The sequence below is a fragment of the Neomonachus schauinslandi genome, chromosome 13 (genome assembly GCF_002201575.2).
Source record: "Neomonachus schauinslandi chromosome 13, ASM220157v2, whole genome shotgun sequence".
Lineage (NCBI taxonomy): Eukaryota > Metazoa > Chordata > Mammalia > Carnivora > Phocidae > Neomonachus > Neomonachus schauinslandi.
This window is the reverse complement of record NC_058415.1, coordinates 69,953,092-69,977,961: the sequence shown is the minus strand read 5'-3', so window position 1 is coordinate 69,977,961 and position 24,870 is coordinate 69,953,092. Positions and strand designations below refer to the sequence as shown.

The following is a 24,870-nucleotide window of genomic DNA, read 5'->3' as shown; positions in this document are numbered from 1 at the left end:
TACCAGATTAAAAAGATGAGGTAACACTATGTATATATATTTTTAATTTTTAGCAAAGCAAGAAAACAAAAAGTATTGCTGAAGAACTAGAACTCGCTGTATTGAAAATCAGTCACAGTCTCAAAGAACTTAAGAAAGAAGTAAGTATAGTTTGAAATTTAGCCTCTTTTAATCTTTTGCTAGTTTATGTGGCATGGTATGTACGAAGTGCATTAGTATTAGTATGTCTGTGTGACCAGAAGATGGTTTTCCATTTTGAAGCCAGTTTTTTGTAATGCCGTCCTTCTCAAAGCTTGTACATGGATGTTCATAGCAGCTTTATTTATAATAGCCCCAAACAGGAAACAGTCTAAGTTTCCATTCACAGAGGAATCAATAAATGAATTTTGGTATATAACTGTAACAAGTATTATTCAGTAGTAAAAAGGAACAATATCGATACAGGTAATCATATGGATGAATCACTAAAACATAACACTGAAAGAGGTCAGACACCAAAGAGTGTGTGTTTGTGTGTGAGTGGATGTGTATATATATAATTCCATTTAGAAGGAATTCTAGCAAAGGCAATACTAATTTATAGTGACAGAAACCAGATCAGTGGCTGCCTGGGGTCAGAAGTTGGGGGATATTTACTACAAAGGGGCATAGGAGAACTTTGGGTGATAAAGGAAATGTATTAAAGGGCACCTGGGTGGCTCAGTTGGTTAAGCGACTGCCTTCAGCTCAGGCCATGATCCTGGAGTCCCTGGATCGAGTCCCGCATCGGGCTCCCTGCTTGGCAGGGAGTCTGCTTCTCCCTCTGACCCTCCCCCCTCTCATGCTCTCTCTATCTCATTGTCTCTCTCAAATAAATAAATAAAATCTTTAAAAAAAAAAAAGGAAATGTATTAAATACTGATTGTGGTGGTGGTTACGTAGATATAAATGTCAAAACTCATCAAACTGTACCCTTGGTACATTTTGCTGTATATAAACTATAACCTTAATGTAATTGATTTTTAAAAATATTTTTTGGTTGAGAATTCCCTGCTTCCTGCAAAACTTGGTCATCTCATGACTTATTTGATCACTCTCAGGTTATTGAAAGTCACTGCAAGTCAGATGTTTGCCAACTACATCCAGGCTGTCTGTTTTAAGTCAAGTTTGGGGAGACATAGTCCTGCCCGTGTGCTTACATATTGTCTACTGTTTTTTCACAACGGCAGAATTGAGTAGTTGCAGTAGACACTGTGCAGCCTGAAAAGCCTAAAATATTCCCTACGTGGCCCTTTACAGACTAAGTTTGCCAGTCCCTGCCTTAGGTCATGAAACACAATCTCAGTTCCATAATTAGAATGATTTCTCCAATATATTAATTGCTGCTTTGCTATTCATTCAATTATAGGACTTATCCCTGTTTCCCAGCTCTCAGCCTCGCCTATGGCTTTTGGGAAATGTGTGTGTGGTCTCTGATCTCTTTTCACACCTTTCTTCCTTTTCCCCCCTCCCTCTTAGCTTTAGTTCCCGATCTTTGCCAGGTGTGTGTGGCTCAAGGCCAAAAGAGAGGAAGTAGGAAGGTGGAAAGTTCTTTGAAACTGGTGCCCTTACAGGATGCTTTGGGCTCTGTTTAGGCTGACTTTGTCTCTCCTGGATGATTGCGTGTGTTCTTCAGAGGCCCTCCTGTGGGGCCCTCCAGCTCCTCACGGCAGCTCCTGTGCCGTCCTGCTCCCTCTACTCTAGGCTGCACCCAGTAAGCACCCATCAGCTCTCCAAACAGAGCTTCCTTATCTCTAATTCCCTTATTCTTTTATATTTTGCACAGTCAGGGGTTCAAGAGAATGGAATTGGGTTTTGGTTTTCTTTGATAAATTATATACATGATGATTCGTTTCACATTTTAGTGGACCTTCATTTTACCATCTTATTAAACATAGAAGGATGTTATGGTTTTCTTTGGTTTAAAAAAAAGCCTATCCATGTTTTCCAGCCTATTCAATTTTAACTAAACTATTGGTAAAATTTGACTATCAGTAAGAGGATTAAATCCTTTGGTGATAGACTGAGCAGCTTTCCACCAGCTTCATTTTCTTTACCTCTGAAATGAGTGTAACAACATCAACCTAGAAGAATTTTTTTTTTTAAGATTTTATTTATTTATTTGACAGAGAGAGAGACAGTGAGAGAGGGAACACAAGCAGGGGGAGTGGGAGAGGGAGATGCAGGCTTCCTGTTGAGCAGGGAGCCTGATGTCGGGCTCGATCCCAGGACCCTGGGATCCTGACCTGAGCCGAAGGCAGACGTTTAACGGCTGAGCCACCCAGGCGCCCTTAGAAGAATTTTTATAATGATTAAGGCAGATGGTCTCTATAAAACCGCTGTCAGTTCATTGCGCAGAGTGGAACTTTGGGTTTATTCACCCTTCCTCCCTTAGGCGTGGTAATAAGTTGTCTCTAGAACCACTCAGATTTACGTGACTGTGGGCAAGTCACTCAGTCTCTAAGGACCTGTTTCATAGTCTGTAAAATAAAGGGCTGGCATTAGGTATTCTCTAAGGCCCTGATGGTTAAATAAAATCTTTTAAAATTCTTATGTGGCATTTAGTTTCCAAAGGAAAGTACATTTTAATGTCTTTGTTTCTGACTGTAATTATTCTCACTTGATTGCATGAATGCGGACTACTCCATTGTTAATTTTGTAGAAAGTCCTGTAATTTGAATTGACATTGGATTATTTCCAGGAAAAAAAAAATCACTTCATTCAATAGGCTTCGTTCAAAGTCAGATTTTCCTTAGGACAGTGTTATTAAAAACAATCTCTTCCTGGAGAACCCCAGAATAACCCATCACATGATTTTTTTTTTTTCTTTAACAAAAAGCAGGATGAAGGGAAGATTTTGGAGTTAATAGTACCCAAAGATATCTGCTGAGAGTGGGCCATGCTTAAAATCCATTCCAAGTCAAATACAGCCTCGGGGTTTTGGTTACCCTTTGTCTGTCATTTATCCTGTGACCCAAGAGTTGGGGAGTAAAGTTCTAGATAGCAACTACAGGTGGGCTGTAACCCCCTGAGGGAAGGGAGTATGTCCTACTTGTCTGTATGTCCAGCCTCTAATACAGTGTCTGCCATGACCTGGGTATCTAATAAAATTGTGTTGAATACCTAATTGATTGAATCTCACATCAGTACCTTTTCAAAAGTCTATTAAACCTTACTGATCATGAACTGCCATTTGATTATCCTCATAGTACTCTGAATACTGTCCTCTTAATACTGTTGTGTTTCTTACTAACTTCCAGAGTAGTGGAAGCATTTTTTAAGTGAGAGAGAAGCTATGTGGGCAAGAACTAGTTAATAGCAGGATGAGAAAGGGACCAGCCATGCCACACTAGCTGAGCAGGTCATCTTCTGCAGACAGCAGTTCTGCCCACATGAGGGGACTCAAAGATGTCCCTGTCACTCCTGCCTGGGAGAAAGGACAAGCTCCCCTGTGCGGCCCAACTGCTACTGTTGCCACAGGAATTTTATGCTTTCCTCTCTCAGTGGATCAAGTGGGGACTGCTCCTTTTCATTTTTAAAGTGCTTGTGAGCTGCTTGATGACAAAACCTGATTGTTGTGTTTCTTTCATTGCCCTTCACCCCCCACATCTGCAGCTTCACAGGACAGCAACCCAGCTGACAGCAGATCTGTTAAAATACCATGCTGATCATGTGGTCCTAAAAGCATTAAAACTTACTGGAGTAGAAGGAAATTTAGAAGGTTTGGCCGAGTATGCCTGTAAACTCTCTGAACAGAAAGAGCAGCTTGTTGAGGTGAGTAATAGGTTTGTTTGTTAAAGAAATTGTGGTTTCATGATAGCCGTACCATCATCAGGGAATATTGACACAAATATAGTTTGGGGGTAATTTATATGAGCATTTTCTCTGTCTCCTTTGGAATCTTAAAGATACAATGTTTATCTGTCCTGTTCTTAAAACAATCTGGCCTCTAAAACAAAACAAAAAATGCTGGAACCCGCAGATACACTTACTAATCCTCTTGTCCTTATTCTCTCAGAGAGGCTAGGCTTAGGAGTAGAGCAGTGGAGACACATCCTATGACCGTGTTTCTCTTTGAACCTGTGGGGTCTCAGCAGGAAAGAGATGGCACACTTGAATTAGGATAATTTAAAGAGACTAATAAAGGAGCTGTTTACAATTACATAGACATGGTGTAGGGGGAACCGTGGGAGTACAGTAATTGGGGTTAGTGATAGCAGAGCTGGTACTGCTGGTAGGCCCAAATTAATGGGGAGAGGAGTGGTTATTGGAAACTGGAAGGCATAGAGTCTTTCAGAAAGCCACCGTGAGAGGTTCTGATTTCAAGACTAGACGCAGAGCCACAGCCCAAGGCAACCCTGCAGGGAAAAAGCATGAGAATAAAGGCCCTTACTGTTTGCATTCCTGCTGGTCTATTGCTGGGGCTTCCCATTGGCCAAACATAGCTGGAGACCACAAATGTCAGTCTCCCAGGGCATAAAGCAGTTTGAGGAGAAAGGAGAGTGGATGTGGACGGACAAAAGACATTCAGCACAGTATTCCTCCTCTGAACCTCTTCTGTTCTGCCCAAACCTCTGTTGGGTGTTACTGGTGCTTCACCTGCCACTTTTGCTATAATTTCAATTATTAGTTGATATTCTAAGCCTTTCACTTATTGAAAACACTAGACATCTCTTAGTAAAAAATGTATACTTAAGCTGTGTATAACTTGTGCATATCAGGTATATCCAGCATATATATAAATGCACAGATACAAACCATAGAGCTGTCTCCATATTACCTGCTGTCCCCAGCTCACCAAATAATGGTTAGAAGGAACCTTTAGACTAAGTCGACTACCTTTCTCTCCTTTACTTGCGTACATATGAAAACTGCTAGGGAAAAAAAAGAAAAAAGAAAACTGCTAGGGAGCATTCTTAAAATGACTATAGATACGTCTCCATTTTACAATGGATTTGATGATTATGTTTTTTAAAATAGTTTTTAAGCATGTAATTGACATATAACATTGTGTAAGTTTAAGGTGTACAACATAATCTCAAATACGTATGTATTTTGAAATGATCACCACAATAAATTTGGTTAACATCCATCACCTCAGATAGTTACAGAAAATTATTTTTCCTTCCTTACAAGTAGAACTTGTAAGATCTACTCTCTTAGCAACTTTCAAGTATACAAAAGAGTACTGTTAATTCTAGTCTTACATATTATATCCTCAGAACATATTTATCTTATAGCTGGAGATTCGTACCTTTTGATTACCTTCACCTGTTATGCTGCTGTTATGTTTATAAACCAAGTATTATGACTGTAAACAGTTTAATCTTGCTATGTATAGGAATCCTGCAGCAAAATTTTTAAGTGAAAAAAATGTTTTCTGTCTCAAGTCTGAAGATTTTCAATAATTTTCTCTGATAAAGGCTCTTTTCTCATTACATCAGCCTTTCCTAATCCAGTGTTTTCTCCAGTGAAAGGTGTGTTAATTAATTGACCCTGAGAGGAAGTGTTGTTTGTTGATAGAATGTATAGCTTGGGGGTGCCTGGATGGCCCAGTCATTAAGCTCCGCTCAGGTCACAGCGGGAAGCCTGCTTCTCCCTGTCCCACTCCCTCTGCTTGTGTTCCCTCTATCGCTGGGTCTCTCTCTGTCAAAATAAAAAAAAAAGAATGTGTAGCTTGACATAGTATACCTGAGGACCTTGGGCAAATCACTTCTCTGAGTGAAGTTTCTTCATACATACAGTGTGTGGGCACTTACTAGATTCTTTCAGAGATTCCTTCGGGTTTTAATATTCTGTGACCACTTGCCATAATGAGATAAGAAATAGAGACAAAGAGACAATATGCTCTACCCTTATGCATTCCTGCTTTATTCCTAGAAAATCTGTTGGTGACCAATATAGTAGTATAATAATCTTCTAAGTAATATACAACTTGATTTTTAATAAATAAGGTTTAATTTAATAAGGTTTTAATAAGTTTTCTGTGTAAGGCTTTATTTCCTTTATTTATTATAAAATGAAAGCCTGGATTGTGAAGAACGAGAAGGTGGAGGTTGAACTGTAGAAATGTTTTCTCATAGGTCTGTCGATTGTTACGCCATATATCTGGGACAGAACCTCTTGAAATAACCTGTGTACATGCAGAGGAGACATTTCAGGTGACTGGCCAACAGGTATGATCAATAGCAGATCATTCCTTTATATTATGTCTTGTCTGAGTGTCATAACAAATTGTGTGGAAGGAAAATGTGTGTGGTTCTGCATAACTAGAGGTCAAATCTACTGAGAGTGATGAAGAAGATAATGGAATTTTCACTGATAGTGTGCCAGAACATAGCTGACATTCCATGCTGATGCTGCTCCTCTGCAAAACTGGAGATTGGCCCATTTAATTGATGTCCTAGTTTATATTTATTTTCAGTAAAGCTGTTTGCAGTGCAGGTCGTAGTGACATATTTGAAAAGTAATTTACTGGGGTGCCTGGCTGGAGTGTGAGCGTGCAGCTCTTGGTCTTGGGGTTGTGGGTTCCAGCCCTGTATTGGGTATAGAGATTACTTAAAAAAATAAAATCTTAGGGGCGCCTGGCTGGTTCAGTCAGTTAAGTGTTTGCCTTTGGCTCAGGTCATGATCTCAGGGTCCTAGGATCAAGCCCCACGTCGGGCTCCCTGTTCAGTGGGGAGTCTGCTTTTCCCTCTCCCTTTGCCCCTCTCCCCCACTTATGCTCTCTCTCTCTCTCTCTCAAATAAATAAATAAAACCTTTAAAAAAAATAAGTTACCATTATGGACCAAGCCATAAAAATATTTACGTGTTTTGACCTAGGATTCCCAAGGACATAAGGAAATTAGAAAAATAAAACCAAAAGCAATGTTTGTTACAGCATTACTTATAATAAGATTCAGTTGGAAGCAAGATAATTAAGGTAGGCAAATAGTACATTATGACCTTTAAATAATAATCATGATAGCTAGAATTAGCAACATTGAAAAATGTATTGTTAAAATGTTAGATGATAAAAGCAGGATACGTATTTGTATACTTACTATAATTGCTACTATGTAAAATGTACATATATAAGAAAATGAGGGGTGCTTGGGTGGCTCAGTCAGTTAAGTGTCCAACACTTGGTTTTGGCTCAGGTCACGATCTCAGGGTCGTGAGATCGAGCCCCGTGTCAGAGATTTTCTCTCTTCCTCTCCTTTTGCCCCTCCTGCTCGTGCTACCCCCTCTCTAAAAATAAATAAATCTTAAAAAAAAAAAAAAAGAAAATGACTACATAGGAATATGTAGAAATGAAAGTTCTTGTGCTTTTTTGGAAGAGTTGTGAATTTTTTCTGAATTTTTTGAGATACAACTTTTTTTTTTTTAAAGATTTCATTTATTTATTTGAGAGAGAGAATGAGATAGAGAGAGCATGAGAGGGGGGAGGGTCAGAGGGAGAAGCAGACTCCCTGCTGAGCAGGGAGCCCGATGTGGGACTCGATCCCAGGACTCCAGGATCATGACCTGAGCCGAAGGCAGTCGCTTAACCAACTGAGCCACCCAGGCGCCTGAGATACAACTTTTTATAATTTTCCAGAGCCTTTTAAAAATTGATATCCCATTTAATATTGTCCCTGTCAAATTAATCTAAAGAGAAAAGTGAGGGGCAGAACTTCCTTTCTTTTTTAGGTCTAAGCTCCAGAATACAATTTACCAGGTGTTCTTGTTTCATTTATCATGGTCAGCCAAAGGACGTACTCCTAACTGTAGTATTACATGATAGATGTAGAGCCCTTGGATTTAGAGTTGAGAACAGTGCAAGTGACTTAGAGACCATAGTGGCCTGTGTCCTCTAGCAGAAGCATGTTGAATGTTGGAGGGATGTGTGCTCTGTAGAGAACAGTGTCAAAGGCTTATCATGGAAGGAGGAAGTATATGAGTCACCCTTAGCAATGATCATCTGCTGAACAGTTTATTATAACCAGAGGATCTCTCCTTATTAAGAGAAACCAAGGCTTCAGTATTTGCTTGTCCACTTGAGATTCATCCTGCTTGCCTTGGCTTTAAGTGTATTTCAGTAGAATGAAAAGGTTTGTCTCTTCTGCCATATGCAATCAGCTCTTGCTTTCCTCAAGGCTTACTTGCTATTTGGCTGTAATTCTCTGCTTACTGTTTTTATTGTAGTAGGGATATTAGGAATAACTGTACTTTCTTCCCCAGGATGGTGATAGAGCCTGTTGTCAATTTCCATAACTTGAGAAGCATTTTTTTTCTCACAGCCTTAGCTTTTGCTCCTTGTCTTTGCCATCTGTTTCACAAAGGGATCATTTAAGGAAATATAGCATGCCTCTGGGTTAATTTGTATTTATTTCTGGACATCTCTACTTCAGCTATGTCATCTTTGTATTTCCTTTAGAATGTTAGATCCTATCCAGGACACAACAGAGCAGTTTGTACAGCATACAATGGCTCCTGGTCGAGAGGGAAGTCCCACTGAAATCTAGCTCGTGGTTCTCTGGAGAGCCATGTGCCCGCCCTCCCTGAAGATGGGGAACCTTGTTTTGCTCATGAAGCTGCCACCTCCTTGTCAAGTCCTGTGTGTGTGTGACTGTGCCCCCCCAGGAGGAACACGTAGCTCTAATTCCCTTACAGGTAGCATGACGTGGACCATATCAGTCTTCTGAAAGCTCTCCAGTGACTTCCTGTCTCACAGTAAAGTCCGGTCCTTACTGTGTATGTCCCGCATCACACGGCCTCTGGTGACCTTCCCTTTTCTCATGTCAGTCCAGTCACACTGGCCTACTGGCTGATCCTTGAACACACTAGAAGTGCTCGCACCTCATCCCAAATGGCTCGCCCTAGATTTCCTTTGGCCCCACTGGCCTTTAGTTCTTTGCCTTTACGTGCCACCTTTTCCGTGACCACCTAACACCCTCTCTCGTCCTTACTCTTTATTTTTATACATATAATTTATCATAACTTACAATATCTTATCATTTACTAGTATGTTTTTTATTATCTGTCTCCCCCCATTATAGTGTGAGTCTTCATCTGTCTCACTCGTAGCTATTCCCCAGCTCCAGGAACACGGGTATAGTGCCTGGCACAGAGTAGGTGAATGAATAGCCATGTATTAGTTACTTGGTGTCCCCGAGCCTCAGTTTCTCTCTCTCTGTTGAGAAAATGTATTTTGTTTGTGTGTTTCTGAAGGTCAATACCAATGTAGATCGAGCCCCCGAGACAGTATCTCAAGAACGTATCTGCCGTGTGCTCATAGGTGTGCGTGTATGTTACCACTCCTACCACTGCTGATACTGCTAGCCACCTGCCACTCCCACTACTGCTGCCGGTCCTACTCCTCTTAGCGGTACTCCTACCGCCACCAGCACCACCGCGGCGACCGCTGCCGCCTCGCAGCCCCTGCCCTGTCTCTTGTGTACAGCGCACTCCGCCCTTCCCAGTCTGAGCGTAACTCTTTGAATTCTGCTGTGGAAATGACTCTGTGGAAGTAGTTTTCCTGAAATAAAGACCATTGCTCCCTGGATAAAGGTTTGTATATAATAATGCATGCTATTTATTCGCAGAAACAGTGACTTTCGTTCCCTGTCTCTCCACGTTGGCCAACATGGTGCTTATGTGTGGAAAGCACTTCATAGTTGTTTGTTGAGTGAACAGTACAGACTTAAGTCTGGTCTCCAATGTGATGTTGAGAGCTAAGATTTTGAAATGGACACCTGTGTATGTTGTATTTCATTAGATAATTTCTGCCGCTGAAACATTGACATTGCATCCATCTAGTAAAATTGCTAAAGAAAACCTAGATGTATTTTGTGAAGCTTGGGAATCCCAAATTGGTGACATGTCAACACTGCTAAGAGAAATCAATGACGTGTTTGAAGGAAGACGAGGTGAGAAACTGTCCGCGTATTTAAATATATTATTATTTTAATTAGCTCTGTTAGTTTTTTAATGTCAAACCTCAGTTGCAAAATGAATTATCTTGTTATAACCCAATGGGTTATTTTTATAGTAACATACCTTCCACAGAAAAACTGAAAATGTTGTGTGTCCTTCTTTATTGTAGTATGTAAGCAGTACAATTTATTGTACAACAGTGTAGTAGATTTCTTTGAATTAATATTAATATTCTAGTTTTCCTATTGAAATTTAGTCATTTTATATTTTATGAAAATTGTTTTTTACTTTTAGTACAAAAGCTCTTCTGTAATACAATTATTCTCTGATTTAATTCTACTAACTTCATAATGAAATGAATGTAGTTATTTGATTTTTGAATTGCTTTCCTTCCACTTGGATGGAATCTCTTTCTTTGATGACTACATAATCTTGGAAAATTTCCTGTGGTGGGTAAGTTCATTGGTATTTTTACAACATGTAGAATAGCACTACACAATGTATAGGAAGGCATCATTTTTATTCTTTATTTTAATAACAACTGGGACTTTGGTTTATTTTCCATTGTATAGTGTGTCCTCTTATTTATGTTTATGTGTTTTCATGTATTTTATCCTCTTTGAATGGCTTCTGTTAGTGTCAAGCATGCTTTTTTTTTTTAAATAAAATGTCCTTTAAGCCACAATAACATCAAATTACATATTTATTTTTATTGACTTGAACATCTAAACATTTCATATTTTTAAAAATACCTATATAGGATAATTGCTGATTTGCTTTTAAAAATCAGAAAATTAGATAGACTTTATAAATATAGCATAATTTGTAAAATATAATAAATGTTTACCATGCTTTTACATTTAAAGATTTCTGTGATAGCTAGTCTAAATGGCTTATAACTTCAATGCTTTTATAAAGTATTTATAGACACATGGATTTTTATGTGAGACAAGTTTCATATATTAAAAGGTAAAGTGATGTTGTTGATTCATATCTGAAGAAGAATGGTCATTTAGCTATGGGACTTGTTTAGGAAATGAAGAAAGTGACTTCCCCATCTTTCTCAACACCAGCACCCACTACAGATAGACTAGAGCTGAAACAGGAAAATCCTATACTTATGTTTGGACCACATGGTCTCTGTGGTTTCTTTTACTTTCAAGCTGGATGTTATGTAAATGGTCTCTTCTTTAGGTTTGGGTAACCTATCCTCAAAAAAATCAGGTTACCTTAACTTCTTTAGGGCTGAAAGAAATTCCTCTGCAGGTGGGAAACTCTGCTGCCTCAATCAATGGTACATCCATTGTTTAACTGGTAAAGTATCTTGCTGTTCAGAAGGATCCTTATGTGGGGTTAATTGAGATAGAGTTGGTTGATTTCTTGTACTGCCTTTCTTTGTCCTGACTTTTAACATTAAGCTCATAAGAATAGCTTTTTTGACAAAGAAGTCCAACTCTGGGTTAGCCATTGTTGACTGGACTGAGTCCAGTGTCACAGTGTTGTTTTTCCTGTTCTGTATGGTTATTATGACAAGTCTGCCTGTTACCTTGCACCTGTCCACTACTGTCCATACAAAGGATGGAGTGTATTCTTCAGATCCTGATTTCTCTCTGCTACTGTTATAACTCATGTTACAGCTATTATTGAAAAGCCTTTGCTGTATTCTAGCTACCTTTGTTCTGCTCTGAATATCTTGACTCTCATTACTAGAAGAATTACCGGATATGTTTGCAAGTATCGTTTAACCAACCAATTAAAGCAAATAACATGGTAAGCAATGAGAAAGGGACTCAGAGCTAGGTCATTGTCCCCCTTATCCTGAGACACGGAAATTTCACAATAGGGCCTCCTGAGGTTGTTTTAAGAACTCAAAAGTCAATGCTCATCTTCCTGCCTTTCTCTCTTCATCCATTTCTGCCTTCTTATCCAACCCTCCTGGGAAGCCATGGTCTTCATATTAGAAAGGACCAGATCAGAAAGATTCCACTTTCCCTTAATGATGAATTTGTAATCATAGCGTTTAGAATTTGAGATTATTTTAGATAACTAAATGTTAAAAGAAGCCTTCTCTCACAGCTTGTAGACTGTTTCTCCTTTAAAGAGGCTGAATTTCTCTTGTTCTGTTTGAACCATCTTAGAATTAATATGACTAGGCTTCAGGTTATAGGGATGTACCTAATGGTCCTGTTCCATAGCTCTGCGCCTGTTTTATCACTTGGCAGATTGGATGTGTAAGGTGCTGTTCACCGAAATGGGATGCATAGAAGGAGGAACATGCTTGTGGATAAATATGAGCTTATCTGGGGGACATGGAGTTCGAAACAAGGGAGTGACCCATCCAGACAAGAGATAATGAAATGATGATAGTAGAAATGGAGATAAGAAGACTGATTTAAGAAGAATTTTACAGGTCATATTGGTAGGATTTGCTGATTAATTGAATGTAGAGGTAAGGGAGAGTTTGAGGATGACAACTGGGTTTGGATTAGAATACCCCAATCCTACTCCTGTGGTTAGCTAATTGCCTATCCTTCAGTAGTTAGCGATTCATTTTCAGTGGGTCTGGGGACATGATCTTTCTGATAATGCCATAGAGAGCACCTTCCGGAATCAAAAAAGCTAATTGTGGGACCTTCTTTTTTTTTTTTTTTAAGATTTTATTTATTTATTTGACACAGAGAGACACAGCGAAAGAGGGAACACAAGCAGGGGGAGTGGGAGAGGGAGAAGCAGGCTTCCCGCAGAGCAGGGAGCCCGATGCGGGGCTCGATCCCAGGACCCTGGGACCATGACCTGAGCCGAAGGCAGACGCTGTAACGACTGAGCCACCCAGGTGCCCCTGTGGGACCTTCTAATAGGGAATTACATAGCACATCTTTAGTGAAATAGTGAGGCTTTTCTGTCCTTGGGAAATTAGCTTTAGTTTGTAAAGATGCAGAAGAGCTCTGGATAGTGAAAATGAGAGCAGCAAATAAGCGATCATTTCGGTACTCCCATCAGATCAGAGGGGCTCTTGAGCTTAACCCTGAACTTAGTTTATGTGAAGGTGTAAGGTGAGAAGTAAAAATGGTACAGTTGTGGTGTTGATTTAGGGAATATTAAACAAAGGATTTTGGGAGTATTAAACTTATGATACCCCTGTGAAAACAGTGCTTTGAAAAACAGGTTTATAATTCAAATATTGACTGTGTTTTCCCCATAAATATTCCTGTTTTTCCAGTTACTTCTAATGTTTATAACATGTTTTCATCAGAGATAGAAATTGTTTGTTAATGCCACTTCTTTAATTTGATACAAGAGCTAAACGTAACTGAGTCAATGTATTTGCTCTGCTTAGAATCAATGGCAATAATTAGGCTTGTATGGAAAAAAAAACAGCTATAAAATTAATTATAAAATGATTCAGATTAATGATTTTTGGTATCTTTATCAACTTTTTTTTTTTTTTTTTTATCAGCTAAACTTGGCTTATATTGGAATTGGGGAAAGAGGGATAACCTTACCCGCAGAGCATTTGGGGAAAAGCTGTCTTGAAGAATGATCAGTTTTGCAGTTATCCTCACATATGCAAATCATTCTGAGTCCAACTAAATGATGGGAATATGGAGCAAAACAAAGTGTCTGTAAGACAGCCTTGGGGACTGGAAGTGCCAGTGATTAATTGGTGATGGTAATGCTAGAAAACCAGATTATAGAAAGGCTCCTTTTTTCTTTTTTTTTTTCTTTTTTTTTAAAGATTTTATTTATTTATTTGAGACAGAGAGAATGAGAGAGAGAGAGAGAGCACATGAGAGGGGGGAGGGTCAGAGGGAGAAGCAGGCTCCCTGCCGAGCAGGGAGCCCGATGCGGGACTCGATCCCGGGACTCCAGGATCATGACCTGAGCCGAAGGCAGTCGCTTAACCAACTGAGCCACCCAGGCGCCCCTGGTTTCTTATCTCTATTGTTTTCTCGGAGAAATAAGGGCTACTAAGATAGGTGGCTTTTTTTTTCCCTTGTAGAGAAAATGTGAACATGTCAGGGTCATAGGCTCTATGGAGGATCACAAGGGTAAATAATACAAGATTGCTCATGCCTAAGCTAGTTATGCTTAAGTAATGATTATGCTCGTTTCTGCAGCTTATTAAGACCACTTTTTAGGGCTATTATAGACAGGATTTGGACTTTGAATTAAGATAAATGGTGAATTTTGAGGTTCTAAATGACAAAGTCTTCTATTAATCTTTCACAGCCAAATCAGGCACTTTTTATATTAGCGCTAGGAGACAAGGCATGGAAATAATGTCTTTAAGTTTTATTTTTCTCTCACAATTCTGAGAACAGAAAATCATTAATAAAATTCCCTTACTATTCCGACACTACAAAGAAATGATTTGAACCATAAAGCTATTCCCGAGTACCAATGGCTGACCCGTAATGACAGTTCATTTTCTAGATCAGCACTGTCCAACAGAAATATAAAATACATATGTACTTTAAAGTTTTCTAGGAGGCACAAGAAAAATTTAAAAAGAAACAGGTGAAATTCATTTCAATGTTTTCTACTTAACCCAGTGTATCCAAGATAATTGTTTCCGTTTATAATCAATACTTAAAAATAATTAATGAGGTCTCCTACATTTTTTCCCCTTTATATTAAATCTTCAAAATCCAGTATGTATTTTATAGTTACAACACATCTCAATTCAGACCGGTCATGTTTCTGTTGCTCAGTAGTCATGCATGGCTGGTGGATCCCATATTCAACAGCACAGTTCTAGATGAAAATTTAAATATGTTATGAATAGGCTCACCCTGTTCATGTAACAGTCATTCTATAAGAAAGTGTATGATTTAATGCTCTTACACTGTATTTACTTTCATTAGGTGAAACTGTATGAAATTGCTATTTTTGTATTTCAGAGTGGTTGAGTATCAGCAATTTCATATGGTTCTACCTAATATATTATAGCTGAACAAACTCCCATTCCTTGAAATCAAGAAGCAATTACTGTTCAATCTTATTGTGAATCCTTTCCCCTATGAACAAACTAGGCTTTGAAAACAATCTACCATCCATTGTAACCTGACTTTATACATGATCTAGAAGTTTGAAATAGGGAAGCGCAGGGGTGAAGTGGGCATCACATGTCTCCTTCCTTTCCTCAGTTACTGTGCTTCCTGCATGTATTCACAGCCAAGAGACTGTATTTGGTTTACTTCCTCTTCCTATCTTGTACACTAGAGTTGCTCTGTTTGACTGGAAGAATACTTTAAGAATTTAGGTGTAAGTGATTTGGTTTGATAGTCACAGAAAAGGAAGCAAGCATTGATAACTGGTACTGATAAAAGAAGAATCTGGTTTCATTGGAGGCAGGCCGCTGTGAAAGATTTCACTATGAAGGAAGCTTGTTGTAAATAAATATAAGTAAATAACACAGAGAAATTGTGCCTTTCTGCCATTACATTGGGGGAGGGAGAGATTGTCCAACCAGGTACCTTAGAGATATAACTGTTGACAGCCTTCATGTTCACCAAATTACAATTTTGTTTCTGAAACACATGTAATTAATAGCCTAAATTATCAAAACTAATGTACTACCATTCCTATATAATCATATTAAAAAAATTAAATGTGAATAATAGAAAATACGCTAATAGAAAATTTGTTTTAAGTTATATGTGTTATTTGTAGGAGAGAAGTATGGCTACCTGTCACTTCCAAAGCCAATGGTAAGTAGAAGAGTTTTGTACATTCTGGAATGTTTTATTCAGAACCCAAATTGTAAATTTGAAACTGAAACTAATGCATCTGACTGCAGTCCAAAATAGTGTCCCACTAGGTGGCCAGCTTGGTGACATGTATGAAGATGGTTTCTGCACCTTGTCAGGCAGCTCCCTTTCAGTCTTCAGTAAACACTTTGATAATAATCATTTGTAAAAGTAAAAATAAAAATAATGAAAACACAACTGAATTAAAAAAAATAAGATAGGCTGTAAAATTCTAAATAAAATAAACCCTCAAAACCTCGAGCTATGTCTTAAATGCTTTATCACCTGCTTTATAGTCTACCAGATGAAGGAGGAAGATACAGGTGATGTGACTCTCTATACAAGGAGGGGCCAGAGAGAACACAGATCATCTGTATTTTCCAGTGAACATAAGGGGCAGCTCATATTTGTACATGTATGCGGCTTTATAGTTTCCCCACGTTCATTTTCTGTCCTATTTCTTCTATAGTAAGCAGCATTAGAAAATCTCAAAAGGGCTATGTTAAATGAGTAAATATAAACTGTGAGACAGAAGAACAAGGAAAAGTTGAGGCTCTTCTGTTCTGTAGTGAAACTGGTGACAGAAGAGCTGGTCAGAAGTATCAAGTTGTGGTAATAATAAGGGAAACAAAAAACAAGGGGATACACATATACCTGGAAGGTATTGATGATGACCTGTTTCTTAAGCTAAGGGGGCTGGGTATTTTGTTTTATTATGTTATAATTTATACTTTGTGTACATCTACTCAATGTGTGTATGTGTGTGTGTGTTTAGAGTTTGAGTAAATGTTAAAACAAAAAAGGCAACCAGCGTCTCCTACCCCTTTATGTACAGTAGCCCTGGCCATTCTGGAACTCCTGCCCCAATTAGGGGAGCTTCCGCCAGACCTCAGATTGGGGGGAATGGCCAACCTGGGCTGCCATCTCCTGAGACCTTCTGCATATATTTTTCAAAGAAACATTGCCATTGGTAGTGGTTTCCATTCTTTTTTTTTTTCTTTTTTTCAGATTTTATTTGTTTATTTATTTGACATAGAGAAAGCACAAGCAGGGGGAGAGGCAGAGGGAGAGAGAGAAGCAGGATCCCCGCTGAGCAGGGAGCTGGATGCGGGGCTTGATCCCAGGACCCCGAGATCATGACCTGAGCTGAAGGCAGCTGCTTAACCGACTGAGCCACCCAGGCGCCCCTCTATTCTTCACGTAAATAGGAATCTGTGGGCTAGCTTGCTAACCTAACTATCTATAATGTTTTAGCCTTTCCTTGGGGAACTATATTCTGAGTTCCATATAGCTTACACAGAAACAAACTTGCTGTTTCAAAAATAGGGGCCCATCAAATATGTTGATTCAAATATGAAGTACTATATTCTAAGTATAATCTCCTATACAGCCTGGGTAGAGTATTCGGAACTGAGATGTCAATGACCCTAGGGTGCTGAAATTTTGCCTTCAAAGGGCAAATTGGTTAAAGGAATTGAGCTCCAGAGTCATAACATTAGGAACATGTGGAAAACTACATATAGTGGCTAATTTAATGACATCATTTCATAAAAATAACAGAGGGGCCAGGAATGTTTGGAGGTATAATAACTGGACTCTGAGAAGACTGCAGAAGTCTTTAAATCCTTCTGGGACTGATCTGCTTTCCCTGGTCCCGGGTTTCTGACTACTTACCTATTCAAAGCTGAACTTACATGCTAGAAGAGTATTTGCAAATAATTGTTTCAACTTAATTTAATATAGTTTAAGTATGTTCTGAAAATGTTTAAGTTAAAATTTTATTATAGGTAATTTGTTTTCTATTACTATTGTACTTCCTCACAATTAGCTGTACTGTTTTTTAAGATGTCTTAATCTTTTTATTGTCATAGAAGAATAACGCAAACTTGAAATCATTAAAGCCAGACAAGCCTGACTCTGAGGTAAGACCTTTTTCTTTTAACAGTCTTACTTCTAATCTTCCTTTTACATCAATAATGACAATATTGTGGTGATTAAAATGTGTATTTTATAGGAGCAAGCCAAGATAGCAAAGCTTGGACTTAAGCTGGGTTTGCTTACCTCCGATGTCAACTGTGAGATCAAGAAATGGGAGGATCAGGAAAATGAGATTGTTCGAAATGGGCGCAACATGTCCAGTATGGCCTATTCTCTGTATTTATTTACTAGGTAAATGTAGTTACACTTGATCCTTTTAAATCAGTTTAATAATATTTGGTGTAAGGAAAAACTCATGTTAAATCATTGATAGGTTAAAGTCAATTTCAAATATTTGGTAAAAAAGACTAAGTTCTTATGATATTTAAGTGAATACAACAAGAAGACGTTTAATTAGGATTTAGATTTAGAAGATAACCCCTCCAGGTTTGTGTCCTGTTCTTTTCATAATTTTTTTTTAAAGATTTTATTCATTTATTTGACAGAGGGAGACACAGCGAGAGAGGGAACACAAGCAGGGGGAGTGGGAGAGGGAGAAGCAGGCTTCCGGTGGAGCAGGGAGCCCGATGCGGGGCTTGATCCCAGGACCCTGGGATCATTACCTGAGCCAAAGGCAGATGCTTAATGACTGAGCCACCCAGTCGTTATAATTTTGCATCCTGATTTTTGTCATTCAATGTATCATTCTCTCTCCTAGCAAGCATCAGTAAGTTTAGAAAACATGTCTTTTAAACTCTTTATGCAAGTGACTGATAATTGATTAGATAATACAGATCAAAGAATAGAACCATAAGGACTACCACCTCAATAGGGTGCCAAGTCTCCATGAATCAGTGTTCATTATATAGCAGAGAATTTCCCTGACTTTACTATTGCATGACCTACATTCTTTGTCTTGTCCGCATAACAAGACTCTTGATCAAATGCCTCATTGAAGTCCATGTTGATCACATTCCACAATCTTCTGTTAAAATAATCTATACATATGGTATAGTAATTCCATATTGTAAACATTTATCTGTTATCTGCTCAATAATCTGTTCTAGAATTTTCTCAAGGAATGACTTCACACTTTTCACTAATTTTCTGAAATCTTATCTTTTTTATTTTTGGAACTCTGGAAAATATTTGATATCTCTAGTGCTATGGCTCTTCTCCTACTCATTTTGATTTTGAAAATATCAGCAGTGGTTCACACCTGCAAGTTGTTTCAGTATTCTGGAATGTAATCTATTTCATCTGGAGTCTTTTTTTTTTTTTTTTTTTCATTTTTTAAAAAAGATTTCTTTACTTTTAGAGAGAAAGCATGCACCTGTGAGCGGGGGCGGGGGGGGGAGGAGTGGGCAGACTGAGAGGGAGAGAATCTCCAGCAGACTGCCCTCTGAGAGCAGAGCCTGACCTGGTGCTCGATCTCATCACGACTTGAGATGAAACCAAGAGTCAGTCACTCAACTGACTGAGCCACGCAGGCACCCCTCATCTGGAGTCTAAACTCAATTAAAGTAGTTAGGATCTCCACAGCTGTGTGGGCATTGGGGTTCAATAAATAGCACCCTTTTTCCTACCCAATTTCTGAACAAAATGAAAAGCAAAAGAATAGGCAAGTAGGGGCCGTAACCTTTATATTGATAAAGCTATTATTGGATAATGTAGTTTATATCCACTAACAAGTAGGTTTTTAAAAACGATCTCTATAATTCAGAAATCTTACTCTACAGGGACAGAATGTATCTTAAAATAACTGACAGAGCAGGTGTCTCCCAAAAGCAGCTTTACTTCCAAGAGAAAAAGGAGAAAGGAAAGGCCTACCACATCCAATTTTATTTTTGCAAAGTCACCAAAAAGACTGAAAAGCTAAATAAATGCCCATACCTTTCTATGGGAGGGAGTGAGGGAGGTTATGCTAGTGAAGATGCCTTTGTATGGAAGGAAGATCAGGAGTGAGGAAGGAGCATTCATTTCCCTCTTGATGAAGTCCTCTACCTTTTCAAGATAGAAAATTCTTCTGGAGGGTGCAGAAGTGATAGGAGCTGAGTGACTTGGCCTCTGTTTAGCAGCCATCTGTTAATACTTTACCATACTTTCCAGCATGGGTGACCTTTCCTCTTCGGTGGTTTCCTTCCTTTGTGCTTAGTCGTTTTTCTTTGCAAGCTTCTCCTGGGATTGAGTCTTCCTAACGCAATTTTGACCTTTTTTTCTTAGTTCCTGTCTTTTTAAAATCTGAAGAGTCAGATTTGCAGAAGAAAGTAAAGTGGAACTCCTTCGTTCACATACACCAAATGTGCACAGATTAGCTGGAATAACAAAGATCTTGACCTTTGGTTGCAATCATGCTAGTTAACTCCTGGGATAAAAATCAGCAGATCTTTAAACAAAAATTTGTTTTTCACCAATGAAAACTGGAGGAATATCATTATCACTAAGTAAATGTAGTTTGATATAGAAAATCTTCCTAAACAGAGGATTCCTCAGTAGAATTTTTTGTTTACATTTTTAACTGCCTCTTTTATTTCTTGTTTCTTGTTTCAGAATATTCCAGGGTGATATGGTCAGCATTTTTTGTTTCAGAGTCAGGATAGTGGATTCTGGTAAGGGATGACATGCATCCCATGGAGACTAGGAAGCATGAGGAGCTGCATTATGAGGGGTAGGAATAACTAAAGCTCTGTGGAATGGGACTTGTTATGAGACGTAGTTATTAGACAGGAATGCTCAGTTCAGGGAAGAAAATGGCTTTTCTGTAATGGGTAACACGTTGTGCCATTTTGACACATCTTGGTATATCTGTGGTAAAATCTCAAGCTGGCTTTGTTTTCTACCCACACTGTCAGCATATGTTTTTCCCCAACATTTTTTTCTGTTTTCCCTTAATACCTGTGGTTTACCAGCCTCATCTAGTTGCTTGTTTCTTTTTTTAAAATATTTTTTAAGGATTTATTTATTTGAGAGAGAGAGAGAGAGAATGTGTGTGCATAGGGGGAAGGGCAGAAGGAGAGAATCTCAAGCAGATTCCCCGCCCAGTGGGGGAGCCCAATGTGGGGCTCAATCCCATGACCCATGAGATCATGACCTGAGCCAAAACCAAGAGTTGGACGTTTAACTGACTGGGCCACCCAAGCACCCCTTGTTTCTGAGACCCATCTGTTAGCCTTCACAGTATCCAGTTTTACAGTTTTCCTGGGCAATTTTATAGCTTTTCCTCAGGCTGCTGTTTAAGGTTGTCTTAACAATTTATACAGTTTCTTAGTAATTTATAGGTGATAATTCATATTTCTTGATAATTTTAAAGATTTTATTTTTAAGTACTCTCTACACCCAATAAGGGGCTCAAACTTATAACTCCAAGATCAGGAGTTAGATGCTCTACCAACTGAGCCAGCCAGGCATCCCTATTTCTTGATAATTTATATATTTAAGATTTACTAGTACATTTTTCCTTAAAAAAATTTCAAACTTACCAGAGCCTCATAGGTCTTTAAGTGGTTTCTGTTTCATAATTTCATTTGATGATCACAGCGGTTTATCAGAGAACAGGAATAATTTGTTCACATGTCACAGATGTTGAGGGCAGAATTGGTTATTAGATTTCTTCTGATTCATGCCTAGTCTAGTGCTCTTCTTAATGCATTCTGTTCTCTTTGCTGTGGTTTGCTTTTTGTTTGTAGAGGTCTTGGTTCTTCTTGGTAGTTTTCAATCTGATGTTCCCTAGTCTGCTGGTGAGAGTGGTAGCACAAATATTGTGACTATTTTATATACCCAGCGCTGAAACTTAAATGACATGCCTTGTCAAAGTTTTAGAATTAAAAATGAGAATTTTTTGAGTTTTGGTCTGATCCTCTTAACATTATGTAACAAAGGCCTTTGGTTAAGACATATTGTCAGATCTCATGTATTTAATTTATGAAGCAAAATGAAAAAGGTTAAAAAGGAAAAATAAAACTTAAATATTACTTGTCGATTTTAAATTTCTTTACGTTATAAAATTAACATATATAATGTTCACTGAAAAATTTTAAAGTGCCCTAAGAAGTAATAGTTAAATATTAAAGTTATTCAAGAATAAAGTCACAATATTATTATTCTATTCAATATTACTCTTCAAAATTTGGGATCTATTAATATACAAAATGCTCTAGAAGTTTTATGTTATGAAACCAATTTTCAGACAATAACTTTTTCTTAGATCTCCTTGATAATTCATTTTATTTCAGAGGAGAGGGGCCACTGAAAACTTCCCAGGATTTAATTCATCAACTAGAGGTATGTTTTATTTCCATTTTATGCTACTAATTTAATTCTGGGCTAAAAGTGGGTAATAACAGATTTTCGAAATGATTTACCATATCATGTTTGTATGCTTACCTATGCACACACATGTATAGAGAAAAGTGGAAAAGCAGATGGCTTGCAGTAGCATTTTGTGGAACTTTTTTTTTTGGATATCTTATGTAAAATTCAAATACTATAAGGATAAAGCAGAGTAGGCTTTGTTGACAGTCAATATGTGCAATAAGTTATAGGTTTCCCAAGTAGGTGGAAGTATCCTGTCAGCAGGCGCATATCCTGGATACCTTCCTGAGTGCTAGGAAGGCTTTTTGGCCTCTTCATTATTGGATTGGATGAATGATACTGAGTAAATGAGGACAACGCATGAGAAAGCATCTGTCATAGGCTTGAGACAGAGGGTACTTGGTATAGTTTCCTTCTTTCCTTCCATGTTCCTGCTGATTTAAGGCATTCAAGGAGGGACAGACATGCTCACCCCCACCCCTGTGCCCCAGTGTGTCTAATGGAACTCCACATAGGCCCATCTTGAATTCTTCTCCCTCAGTTAGAGGCCTTAGATTGGCAAGTGGGTTGCAAGAATACTTGCCCTAACTCTCACGGTAGTTTGTTTGCTTTTCTAGAACCAAGGGCATTCGTACATTTGAAATATGTCATTTCTATCACTTTCTTACCTTTAGTAGTTTCCTTTGGCATTCCCATGTGCTGCCACCTGAGCCTCTTCAGGAAAGGGATTTTAGCTTGGGAGGATGATTATCATCAGAGTCAGAAGATTTCTAGAAAATACTTCTTTTGTATTTTTTTATAAAGTCGACTGTAGATAAGCGATTTCCCTTAAAACAGTTGGAATAAATTCTGGATTCACTCTGTTCCATTTGGCTCATATCCATTTGAAATCATACCACACCACAGGGGGTATTTCACTGCAAAAGATCCACTAGTCACCTTCCTCCTGTGTGAGCTTATTCATTAAACCGGTGTCTACTGAATTGTCTACTGATGGACATGAAGCGCTCATCAAGTATTTATTGAGCTTCTACTGTGTGTCAGATCCTGGGGGGAAGACCTCTGTGGAGAAAAGAGAACAGAACAAAGCCAATGCTGGCCTGGAGCTTACATTCTAGTGGGAGGAGGTAGGCAGGAGAAGGTTAAGTATGCGGTGCCTATATATAAGCATTTAGAGATAAAATCATGAAAGATAAAGAGAGAAAGGTGATAGAAGGCTGGCAAGAAAAGACCTCTCTAAGGGGGTAACATTTGAGTAGAGATATTAATGAATGAGAGAGTGATCTGGATGGATATCTGGTATTTTAGGCAAACAGAGCAAGTGCAAAGGCCCTGAGATGTTGGGGTAGGCTGGAGGGGTCTGAAGAAAAATAAAGAGGCAAATGTGGATGGAATGGAGTGAACCAGAAGGAAAGTGGTAAGGCATGACATCTCCGTAGTCCTGGGAAGAACTTTGACTTTTTTTTCAGGTATGAGGGAAAACCCATTGAGGGTTTGGAGGAGCAGTGGCAGGATCGAACTTAGGTTTTAAAAGGGTTTAAAAGGCTTGATCACCAGGGTAAATCGTAGTGCCATTTACTGAGCTAGGGAACACTGAGGGAGAAAACCAGATTTAGAGGGTGGAAATCAAGCATTTTGTTTTGCTCAAGTAGTATGTAAAAGACTGGTGTCAGGATCGTTCAAGAATGGAGAGAGAGACTGGGGAGTCATCAGCTTTCAGGTGGTTGTAAAACCATGATAGTCCAGGAGATAGACATGGATCTTGCCCCCATGGGGTTTGCAGGCCAGAAGGGAAGAGATGTAAACAGAAAGTGGTAATGTAGGATGATGAGGAACGTATGGGTAAATGAGTCATTCTGTTTGGTTAGAATCTATGTGTAAAACTCATTGGTCTCCCTTTTAAAGGATAAGGAAGAGAGCAAAGGATTATTTGACCTTGAGATCAGTTCATCCAATGATAGCAAGGTGTTGGATAGAGTGTTAAGGTTAACGCTGCATTGCCTCCTTCTTCATGTTCTTTATCTAATTCATTACCAAGCACTTTAGTTTTCTTCACAAACCACCCTCATATTGCCATTCTCTTCTTTTTTATGGCTGCCATCTAAAGCTGACTCCTACCCTTTATTCCCCTGGTGTCTCTTACTCTGAAACATTCTGTTACTATTTTAAAATAAGCATCCGAAATATTCCTATCTTATCTGTCCAGCCTTATTTTTCCACTGTTCTTTGGCATCATCCTGTTCTCTTCACTAAATTGTAAAATGCATGGTGAATACTCAAGAACCAATCTAAATTGGTCCTCTCAAATGGCTGGTTAAGGAATGTATATGGGTGACAAATTTTAGTGGAAGTAGGAAAGTCCTAACCCTTTGACCTCATGTTCCACAATTCATCACCCTTTATAGTTGGGGTATTATAAGATGAGCTCCAGATCCTTCCAGAAGCCCAGACATAATTTGTATGGTTAATTTGTATGGCTAAGCATCATAGGTCTTTATGACCCTCCAGAGTAATTGGAGGTGTCCAGGTGTAGAGGAGCCTCTCCAGGGATTGATTCTGCATCAAGCCTGAGAAATCTCCTTCTGAATACAGCTAAACATTTGTGTTTCCTGGGTAGGAGAAAAGCTTCAGGAGTTCCACGACAGACCTTTTATGTTTAGGTTTACTTTTAAAATTCAATATGACAATTAGCCATGAGTATATTTCTTATGAACTATCTGTAAGATATACATCTAAGTAGTGATACTTTTCTTTTCCACTAGGTTTTTGCTGAAGAGGGCTTAAAGCTTACTTCAAGTGTACAAGTTTTCTCAAAACAGGTAATGCAAGTCTGCTTGCTTGGTCTTGATGGTGATGTCATGAATACCCACTTGGGGGGTATATTATTAAGGTGTAAGGGTATTTAAGGTTTAAAAGATGGTGTTTGTTGGAGTTGTTATAACTTCCTAAATTATATTTCAGCTGAAAGATGATGA

General features: G+C 38.6%; 1 protein-coding gene across 1 annotated transcript in view; it reads left to right on the top strand.

The window, feature by feature from the left end:
• Positions 1-24,870, top strand: part of CTNNAL1 (catenin alpha like 1) — a 65,767-nt gene that overhangs the window by 39,233 nt on the left and 1,664 nt on the right. The window contains exons 8-16 of the mRNA XM_044920326.1: positions 54-140; positions 3,634-3,792; positions 6,102-6,194; positions 9,760-9,910; positions 15,591-15,628; positions 17,539-17,589; positions 17,682-17,836; positions 21,817-21,865; positions 24,658-24,772. Coding sequence (XP_044776261.1) covers positions 54-140; positions 3,634-3,792; positions 6,102-6,194; positions 9,760-9,910; positions 15,591-15,628; positions 17,539-17,589; positions 17,682-17,836; positions 21,817-21,865; positions 24,658-24,772 — 898 coding nt within the window. The remainder of the gene's footprint in view (positions 1-53; positions 141-3,633; positions 3,793-6,101; positions 6,195-9,759; positions 9,911-15,590; positions 15,629-17,538; positions 17,590-17,681; positions 17,837-21,816; positions 21,866-24,657; positions 24,773-24,870) is intronic.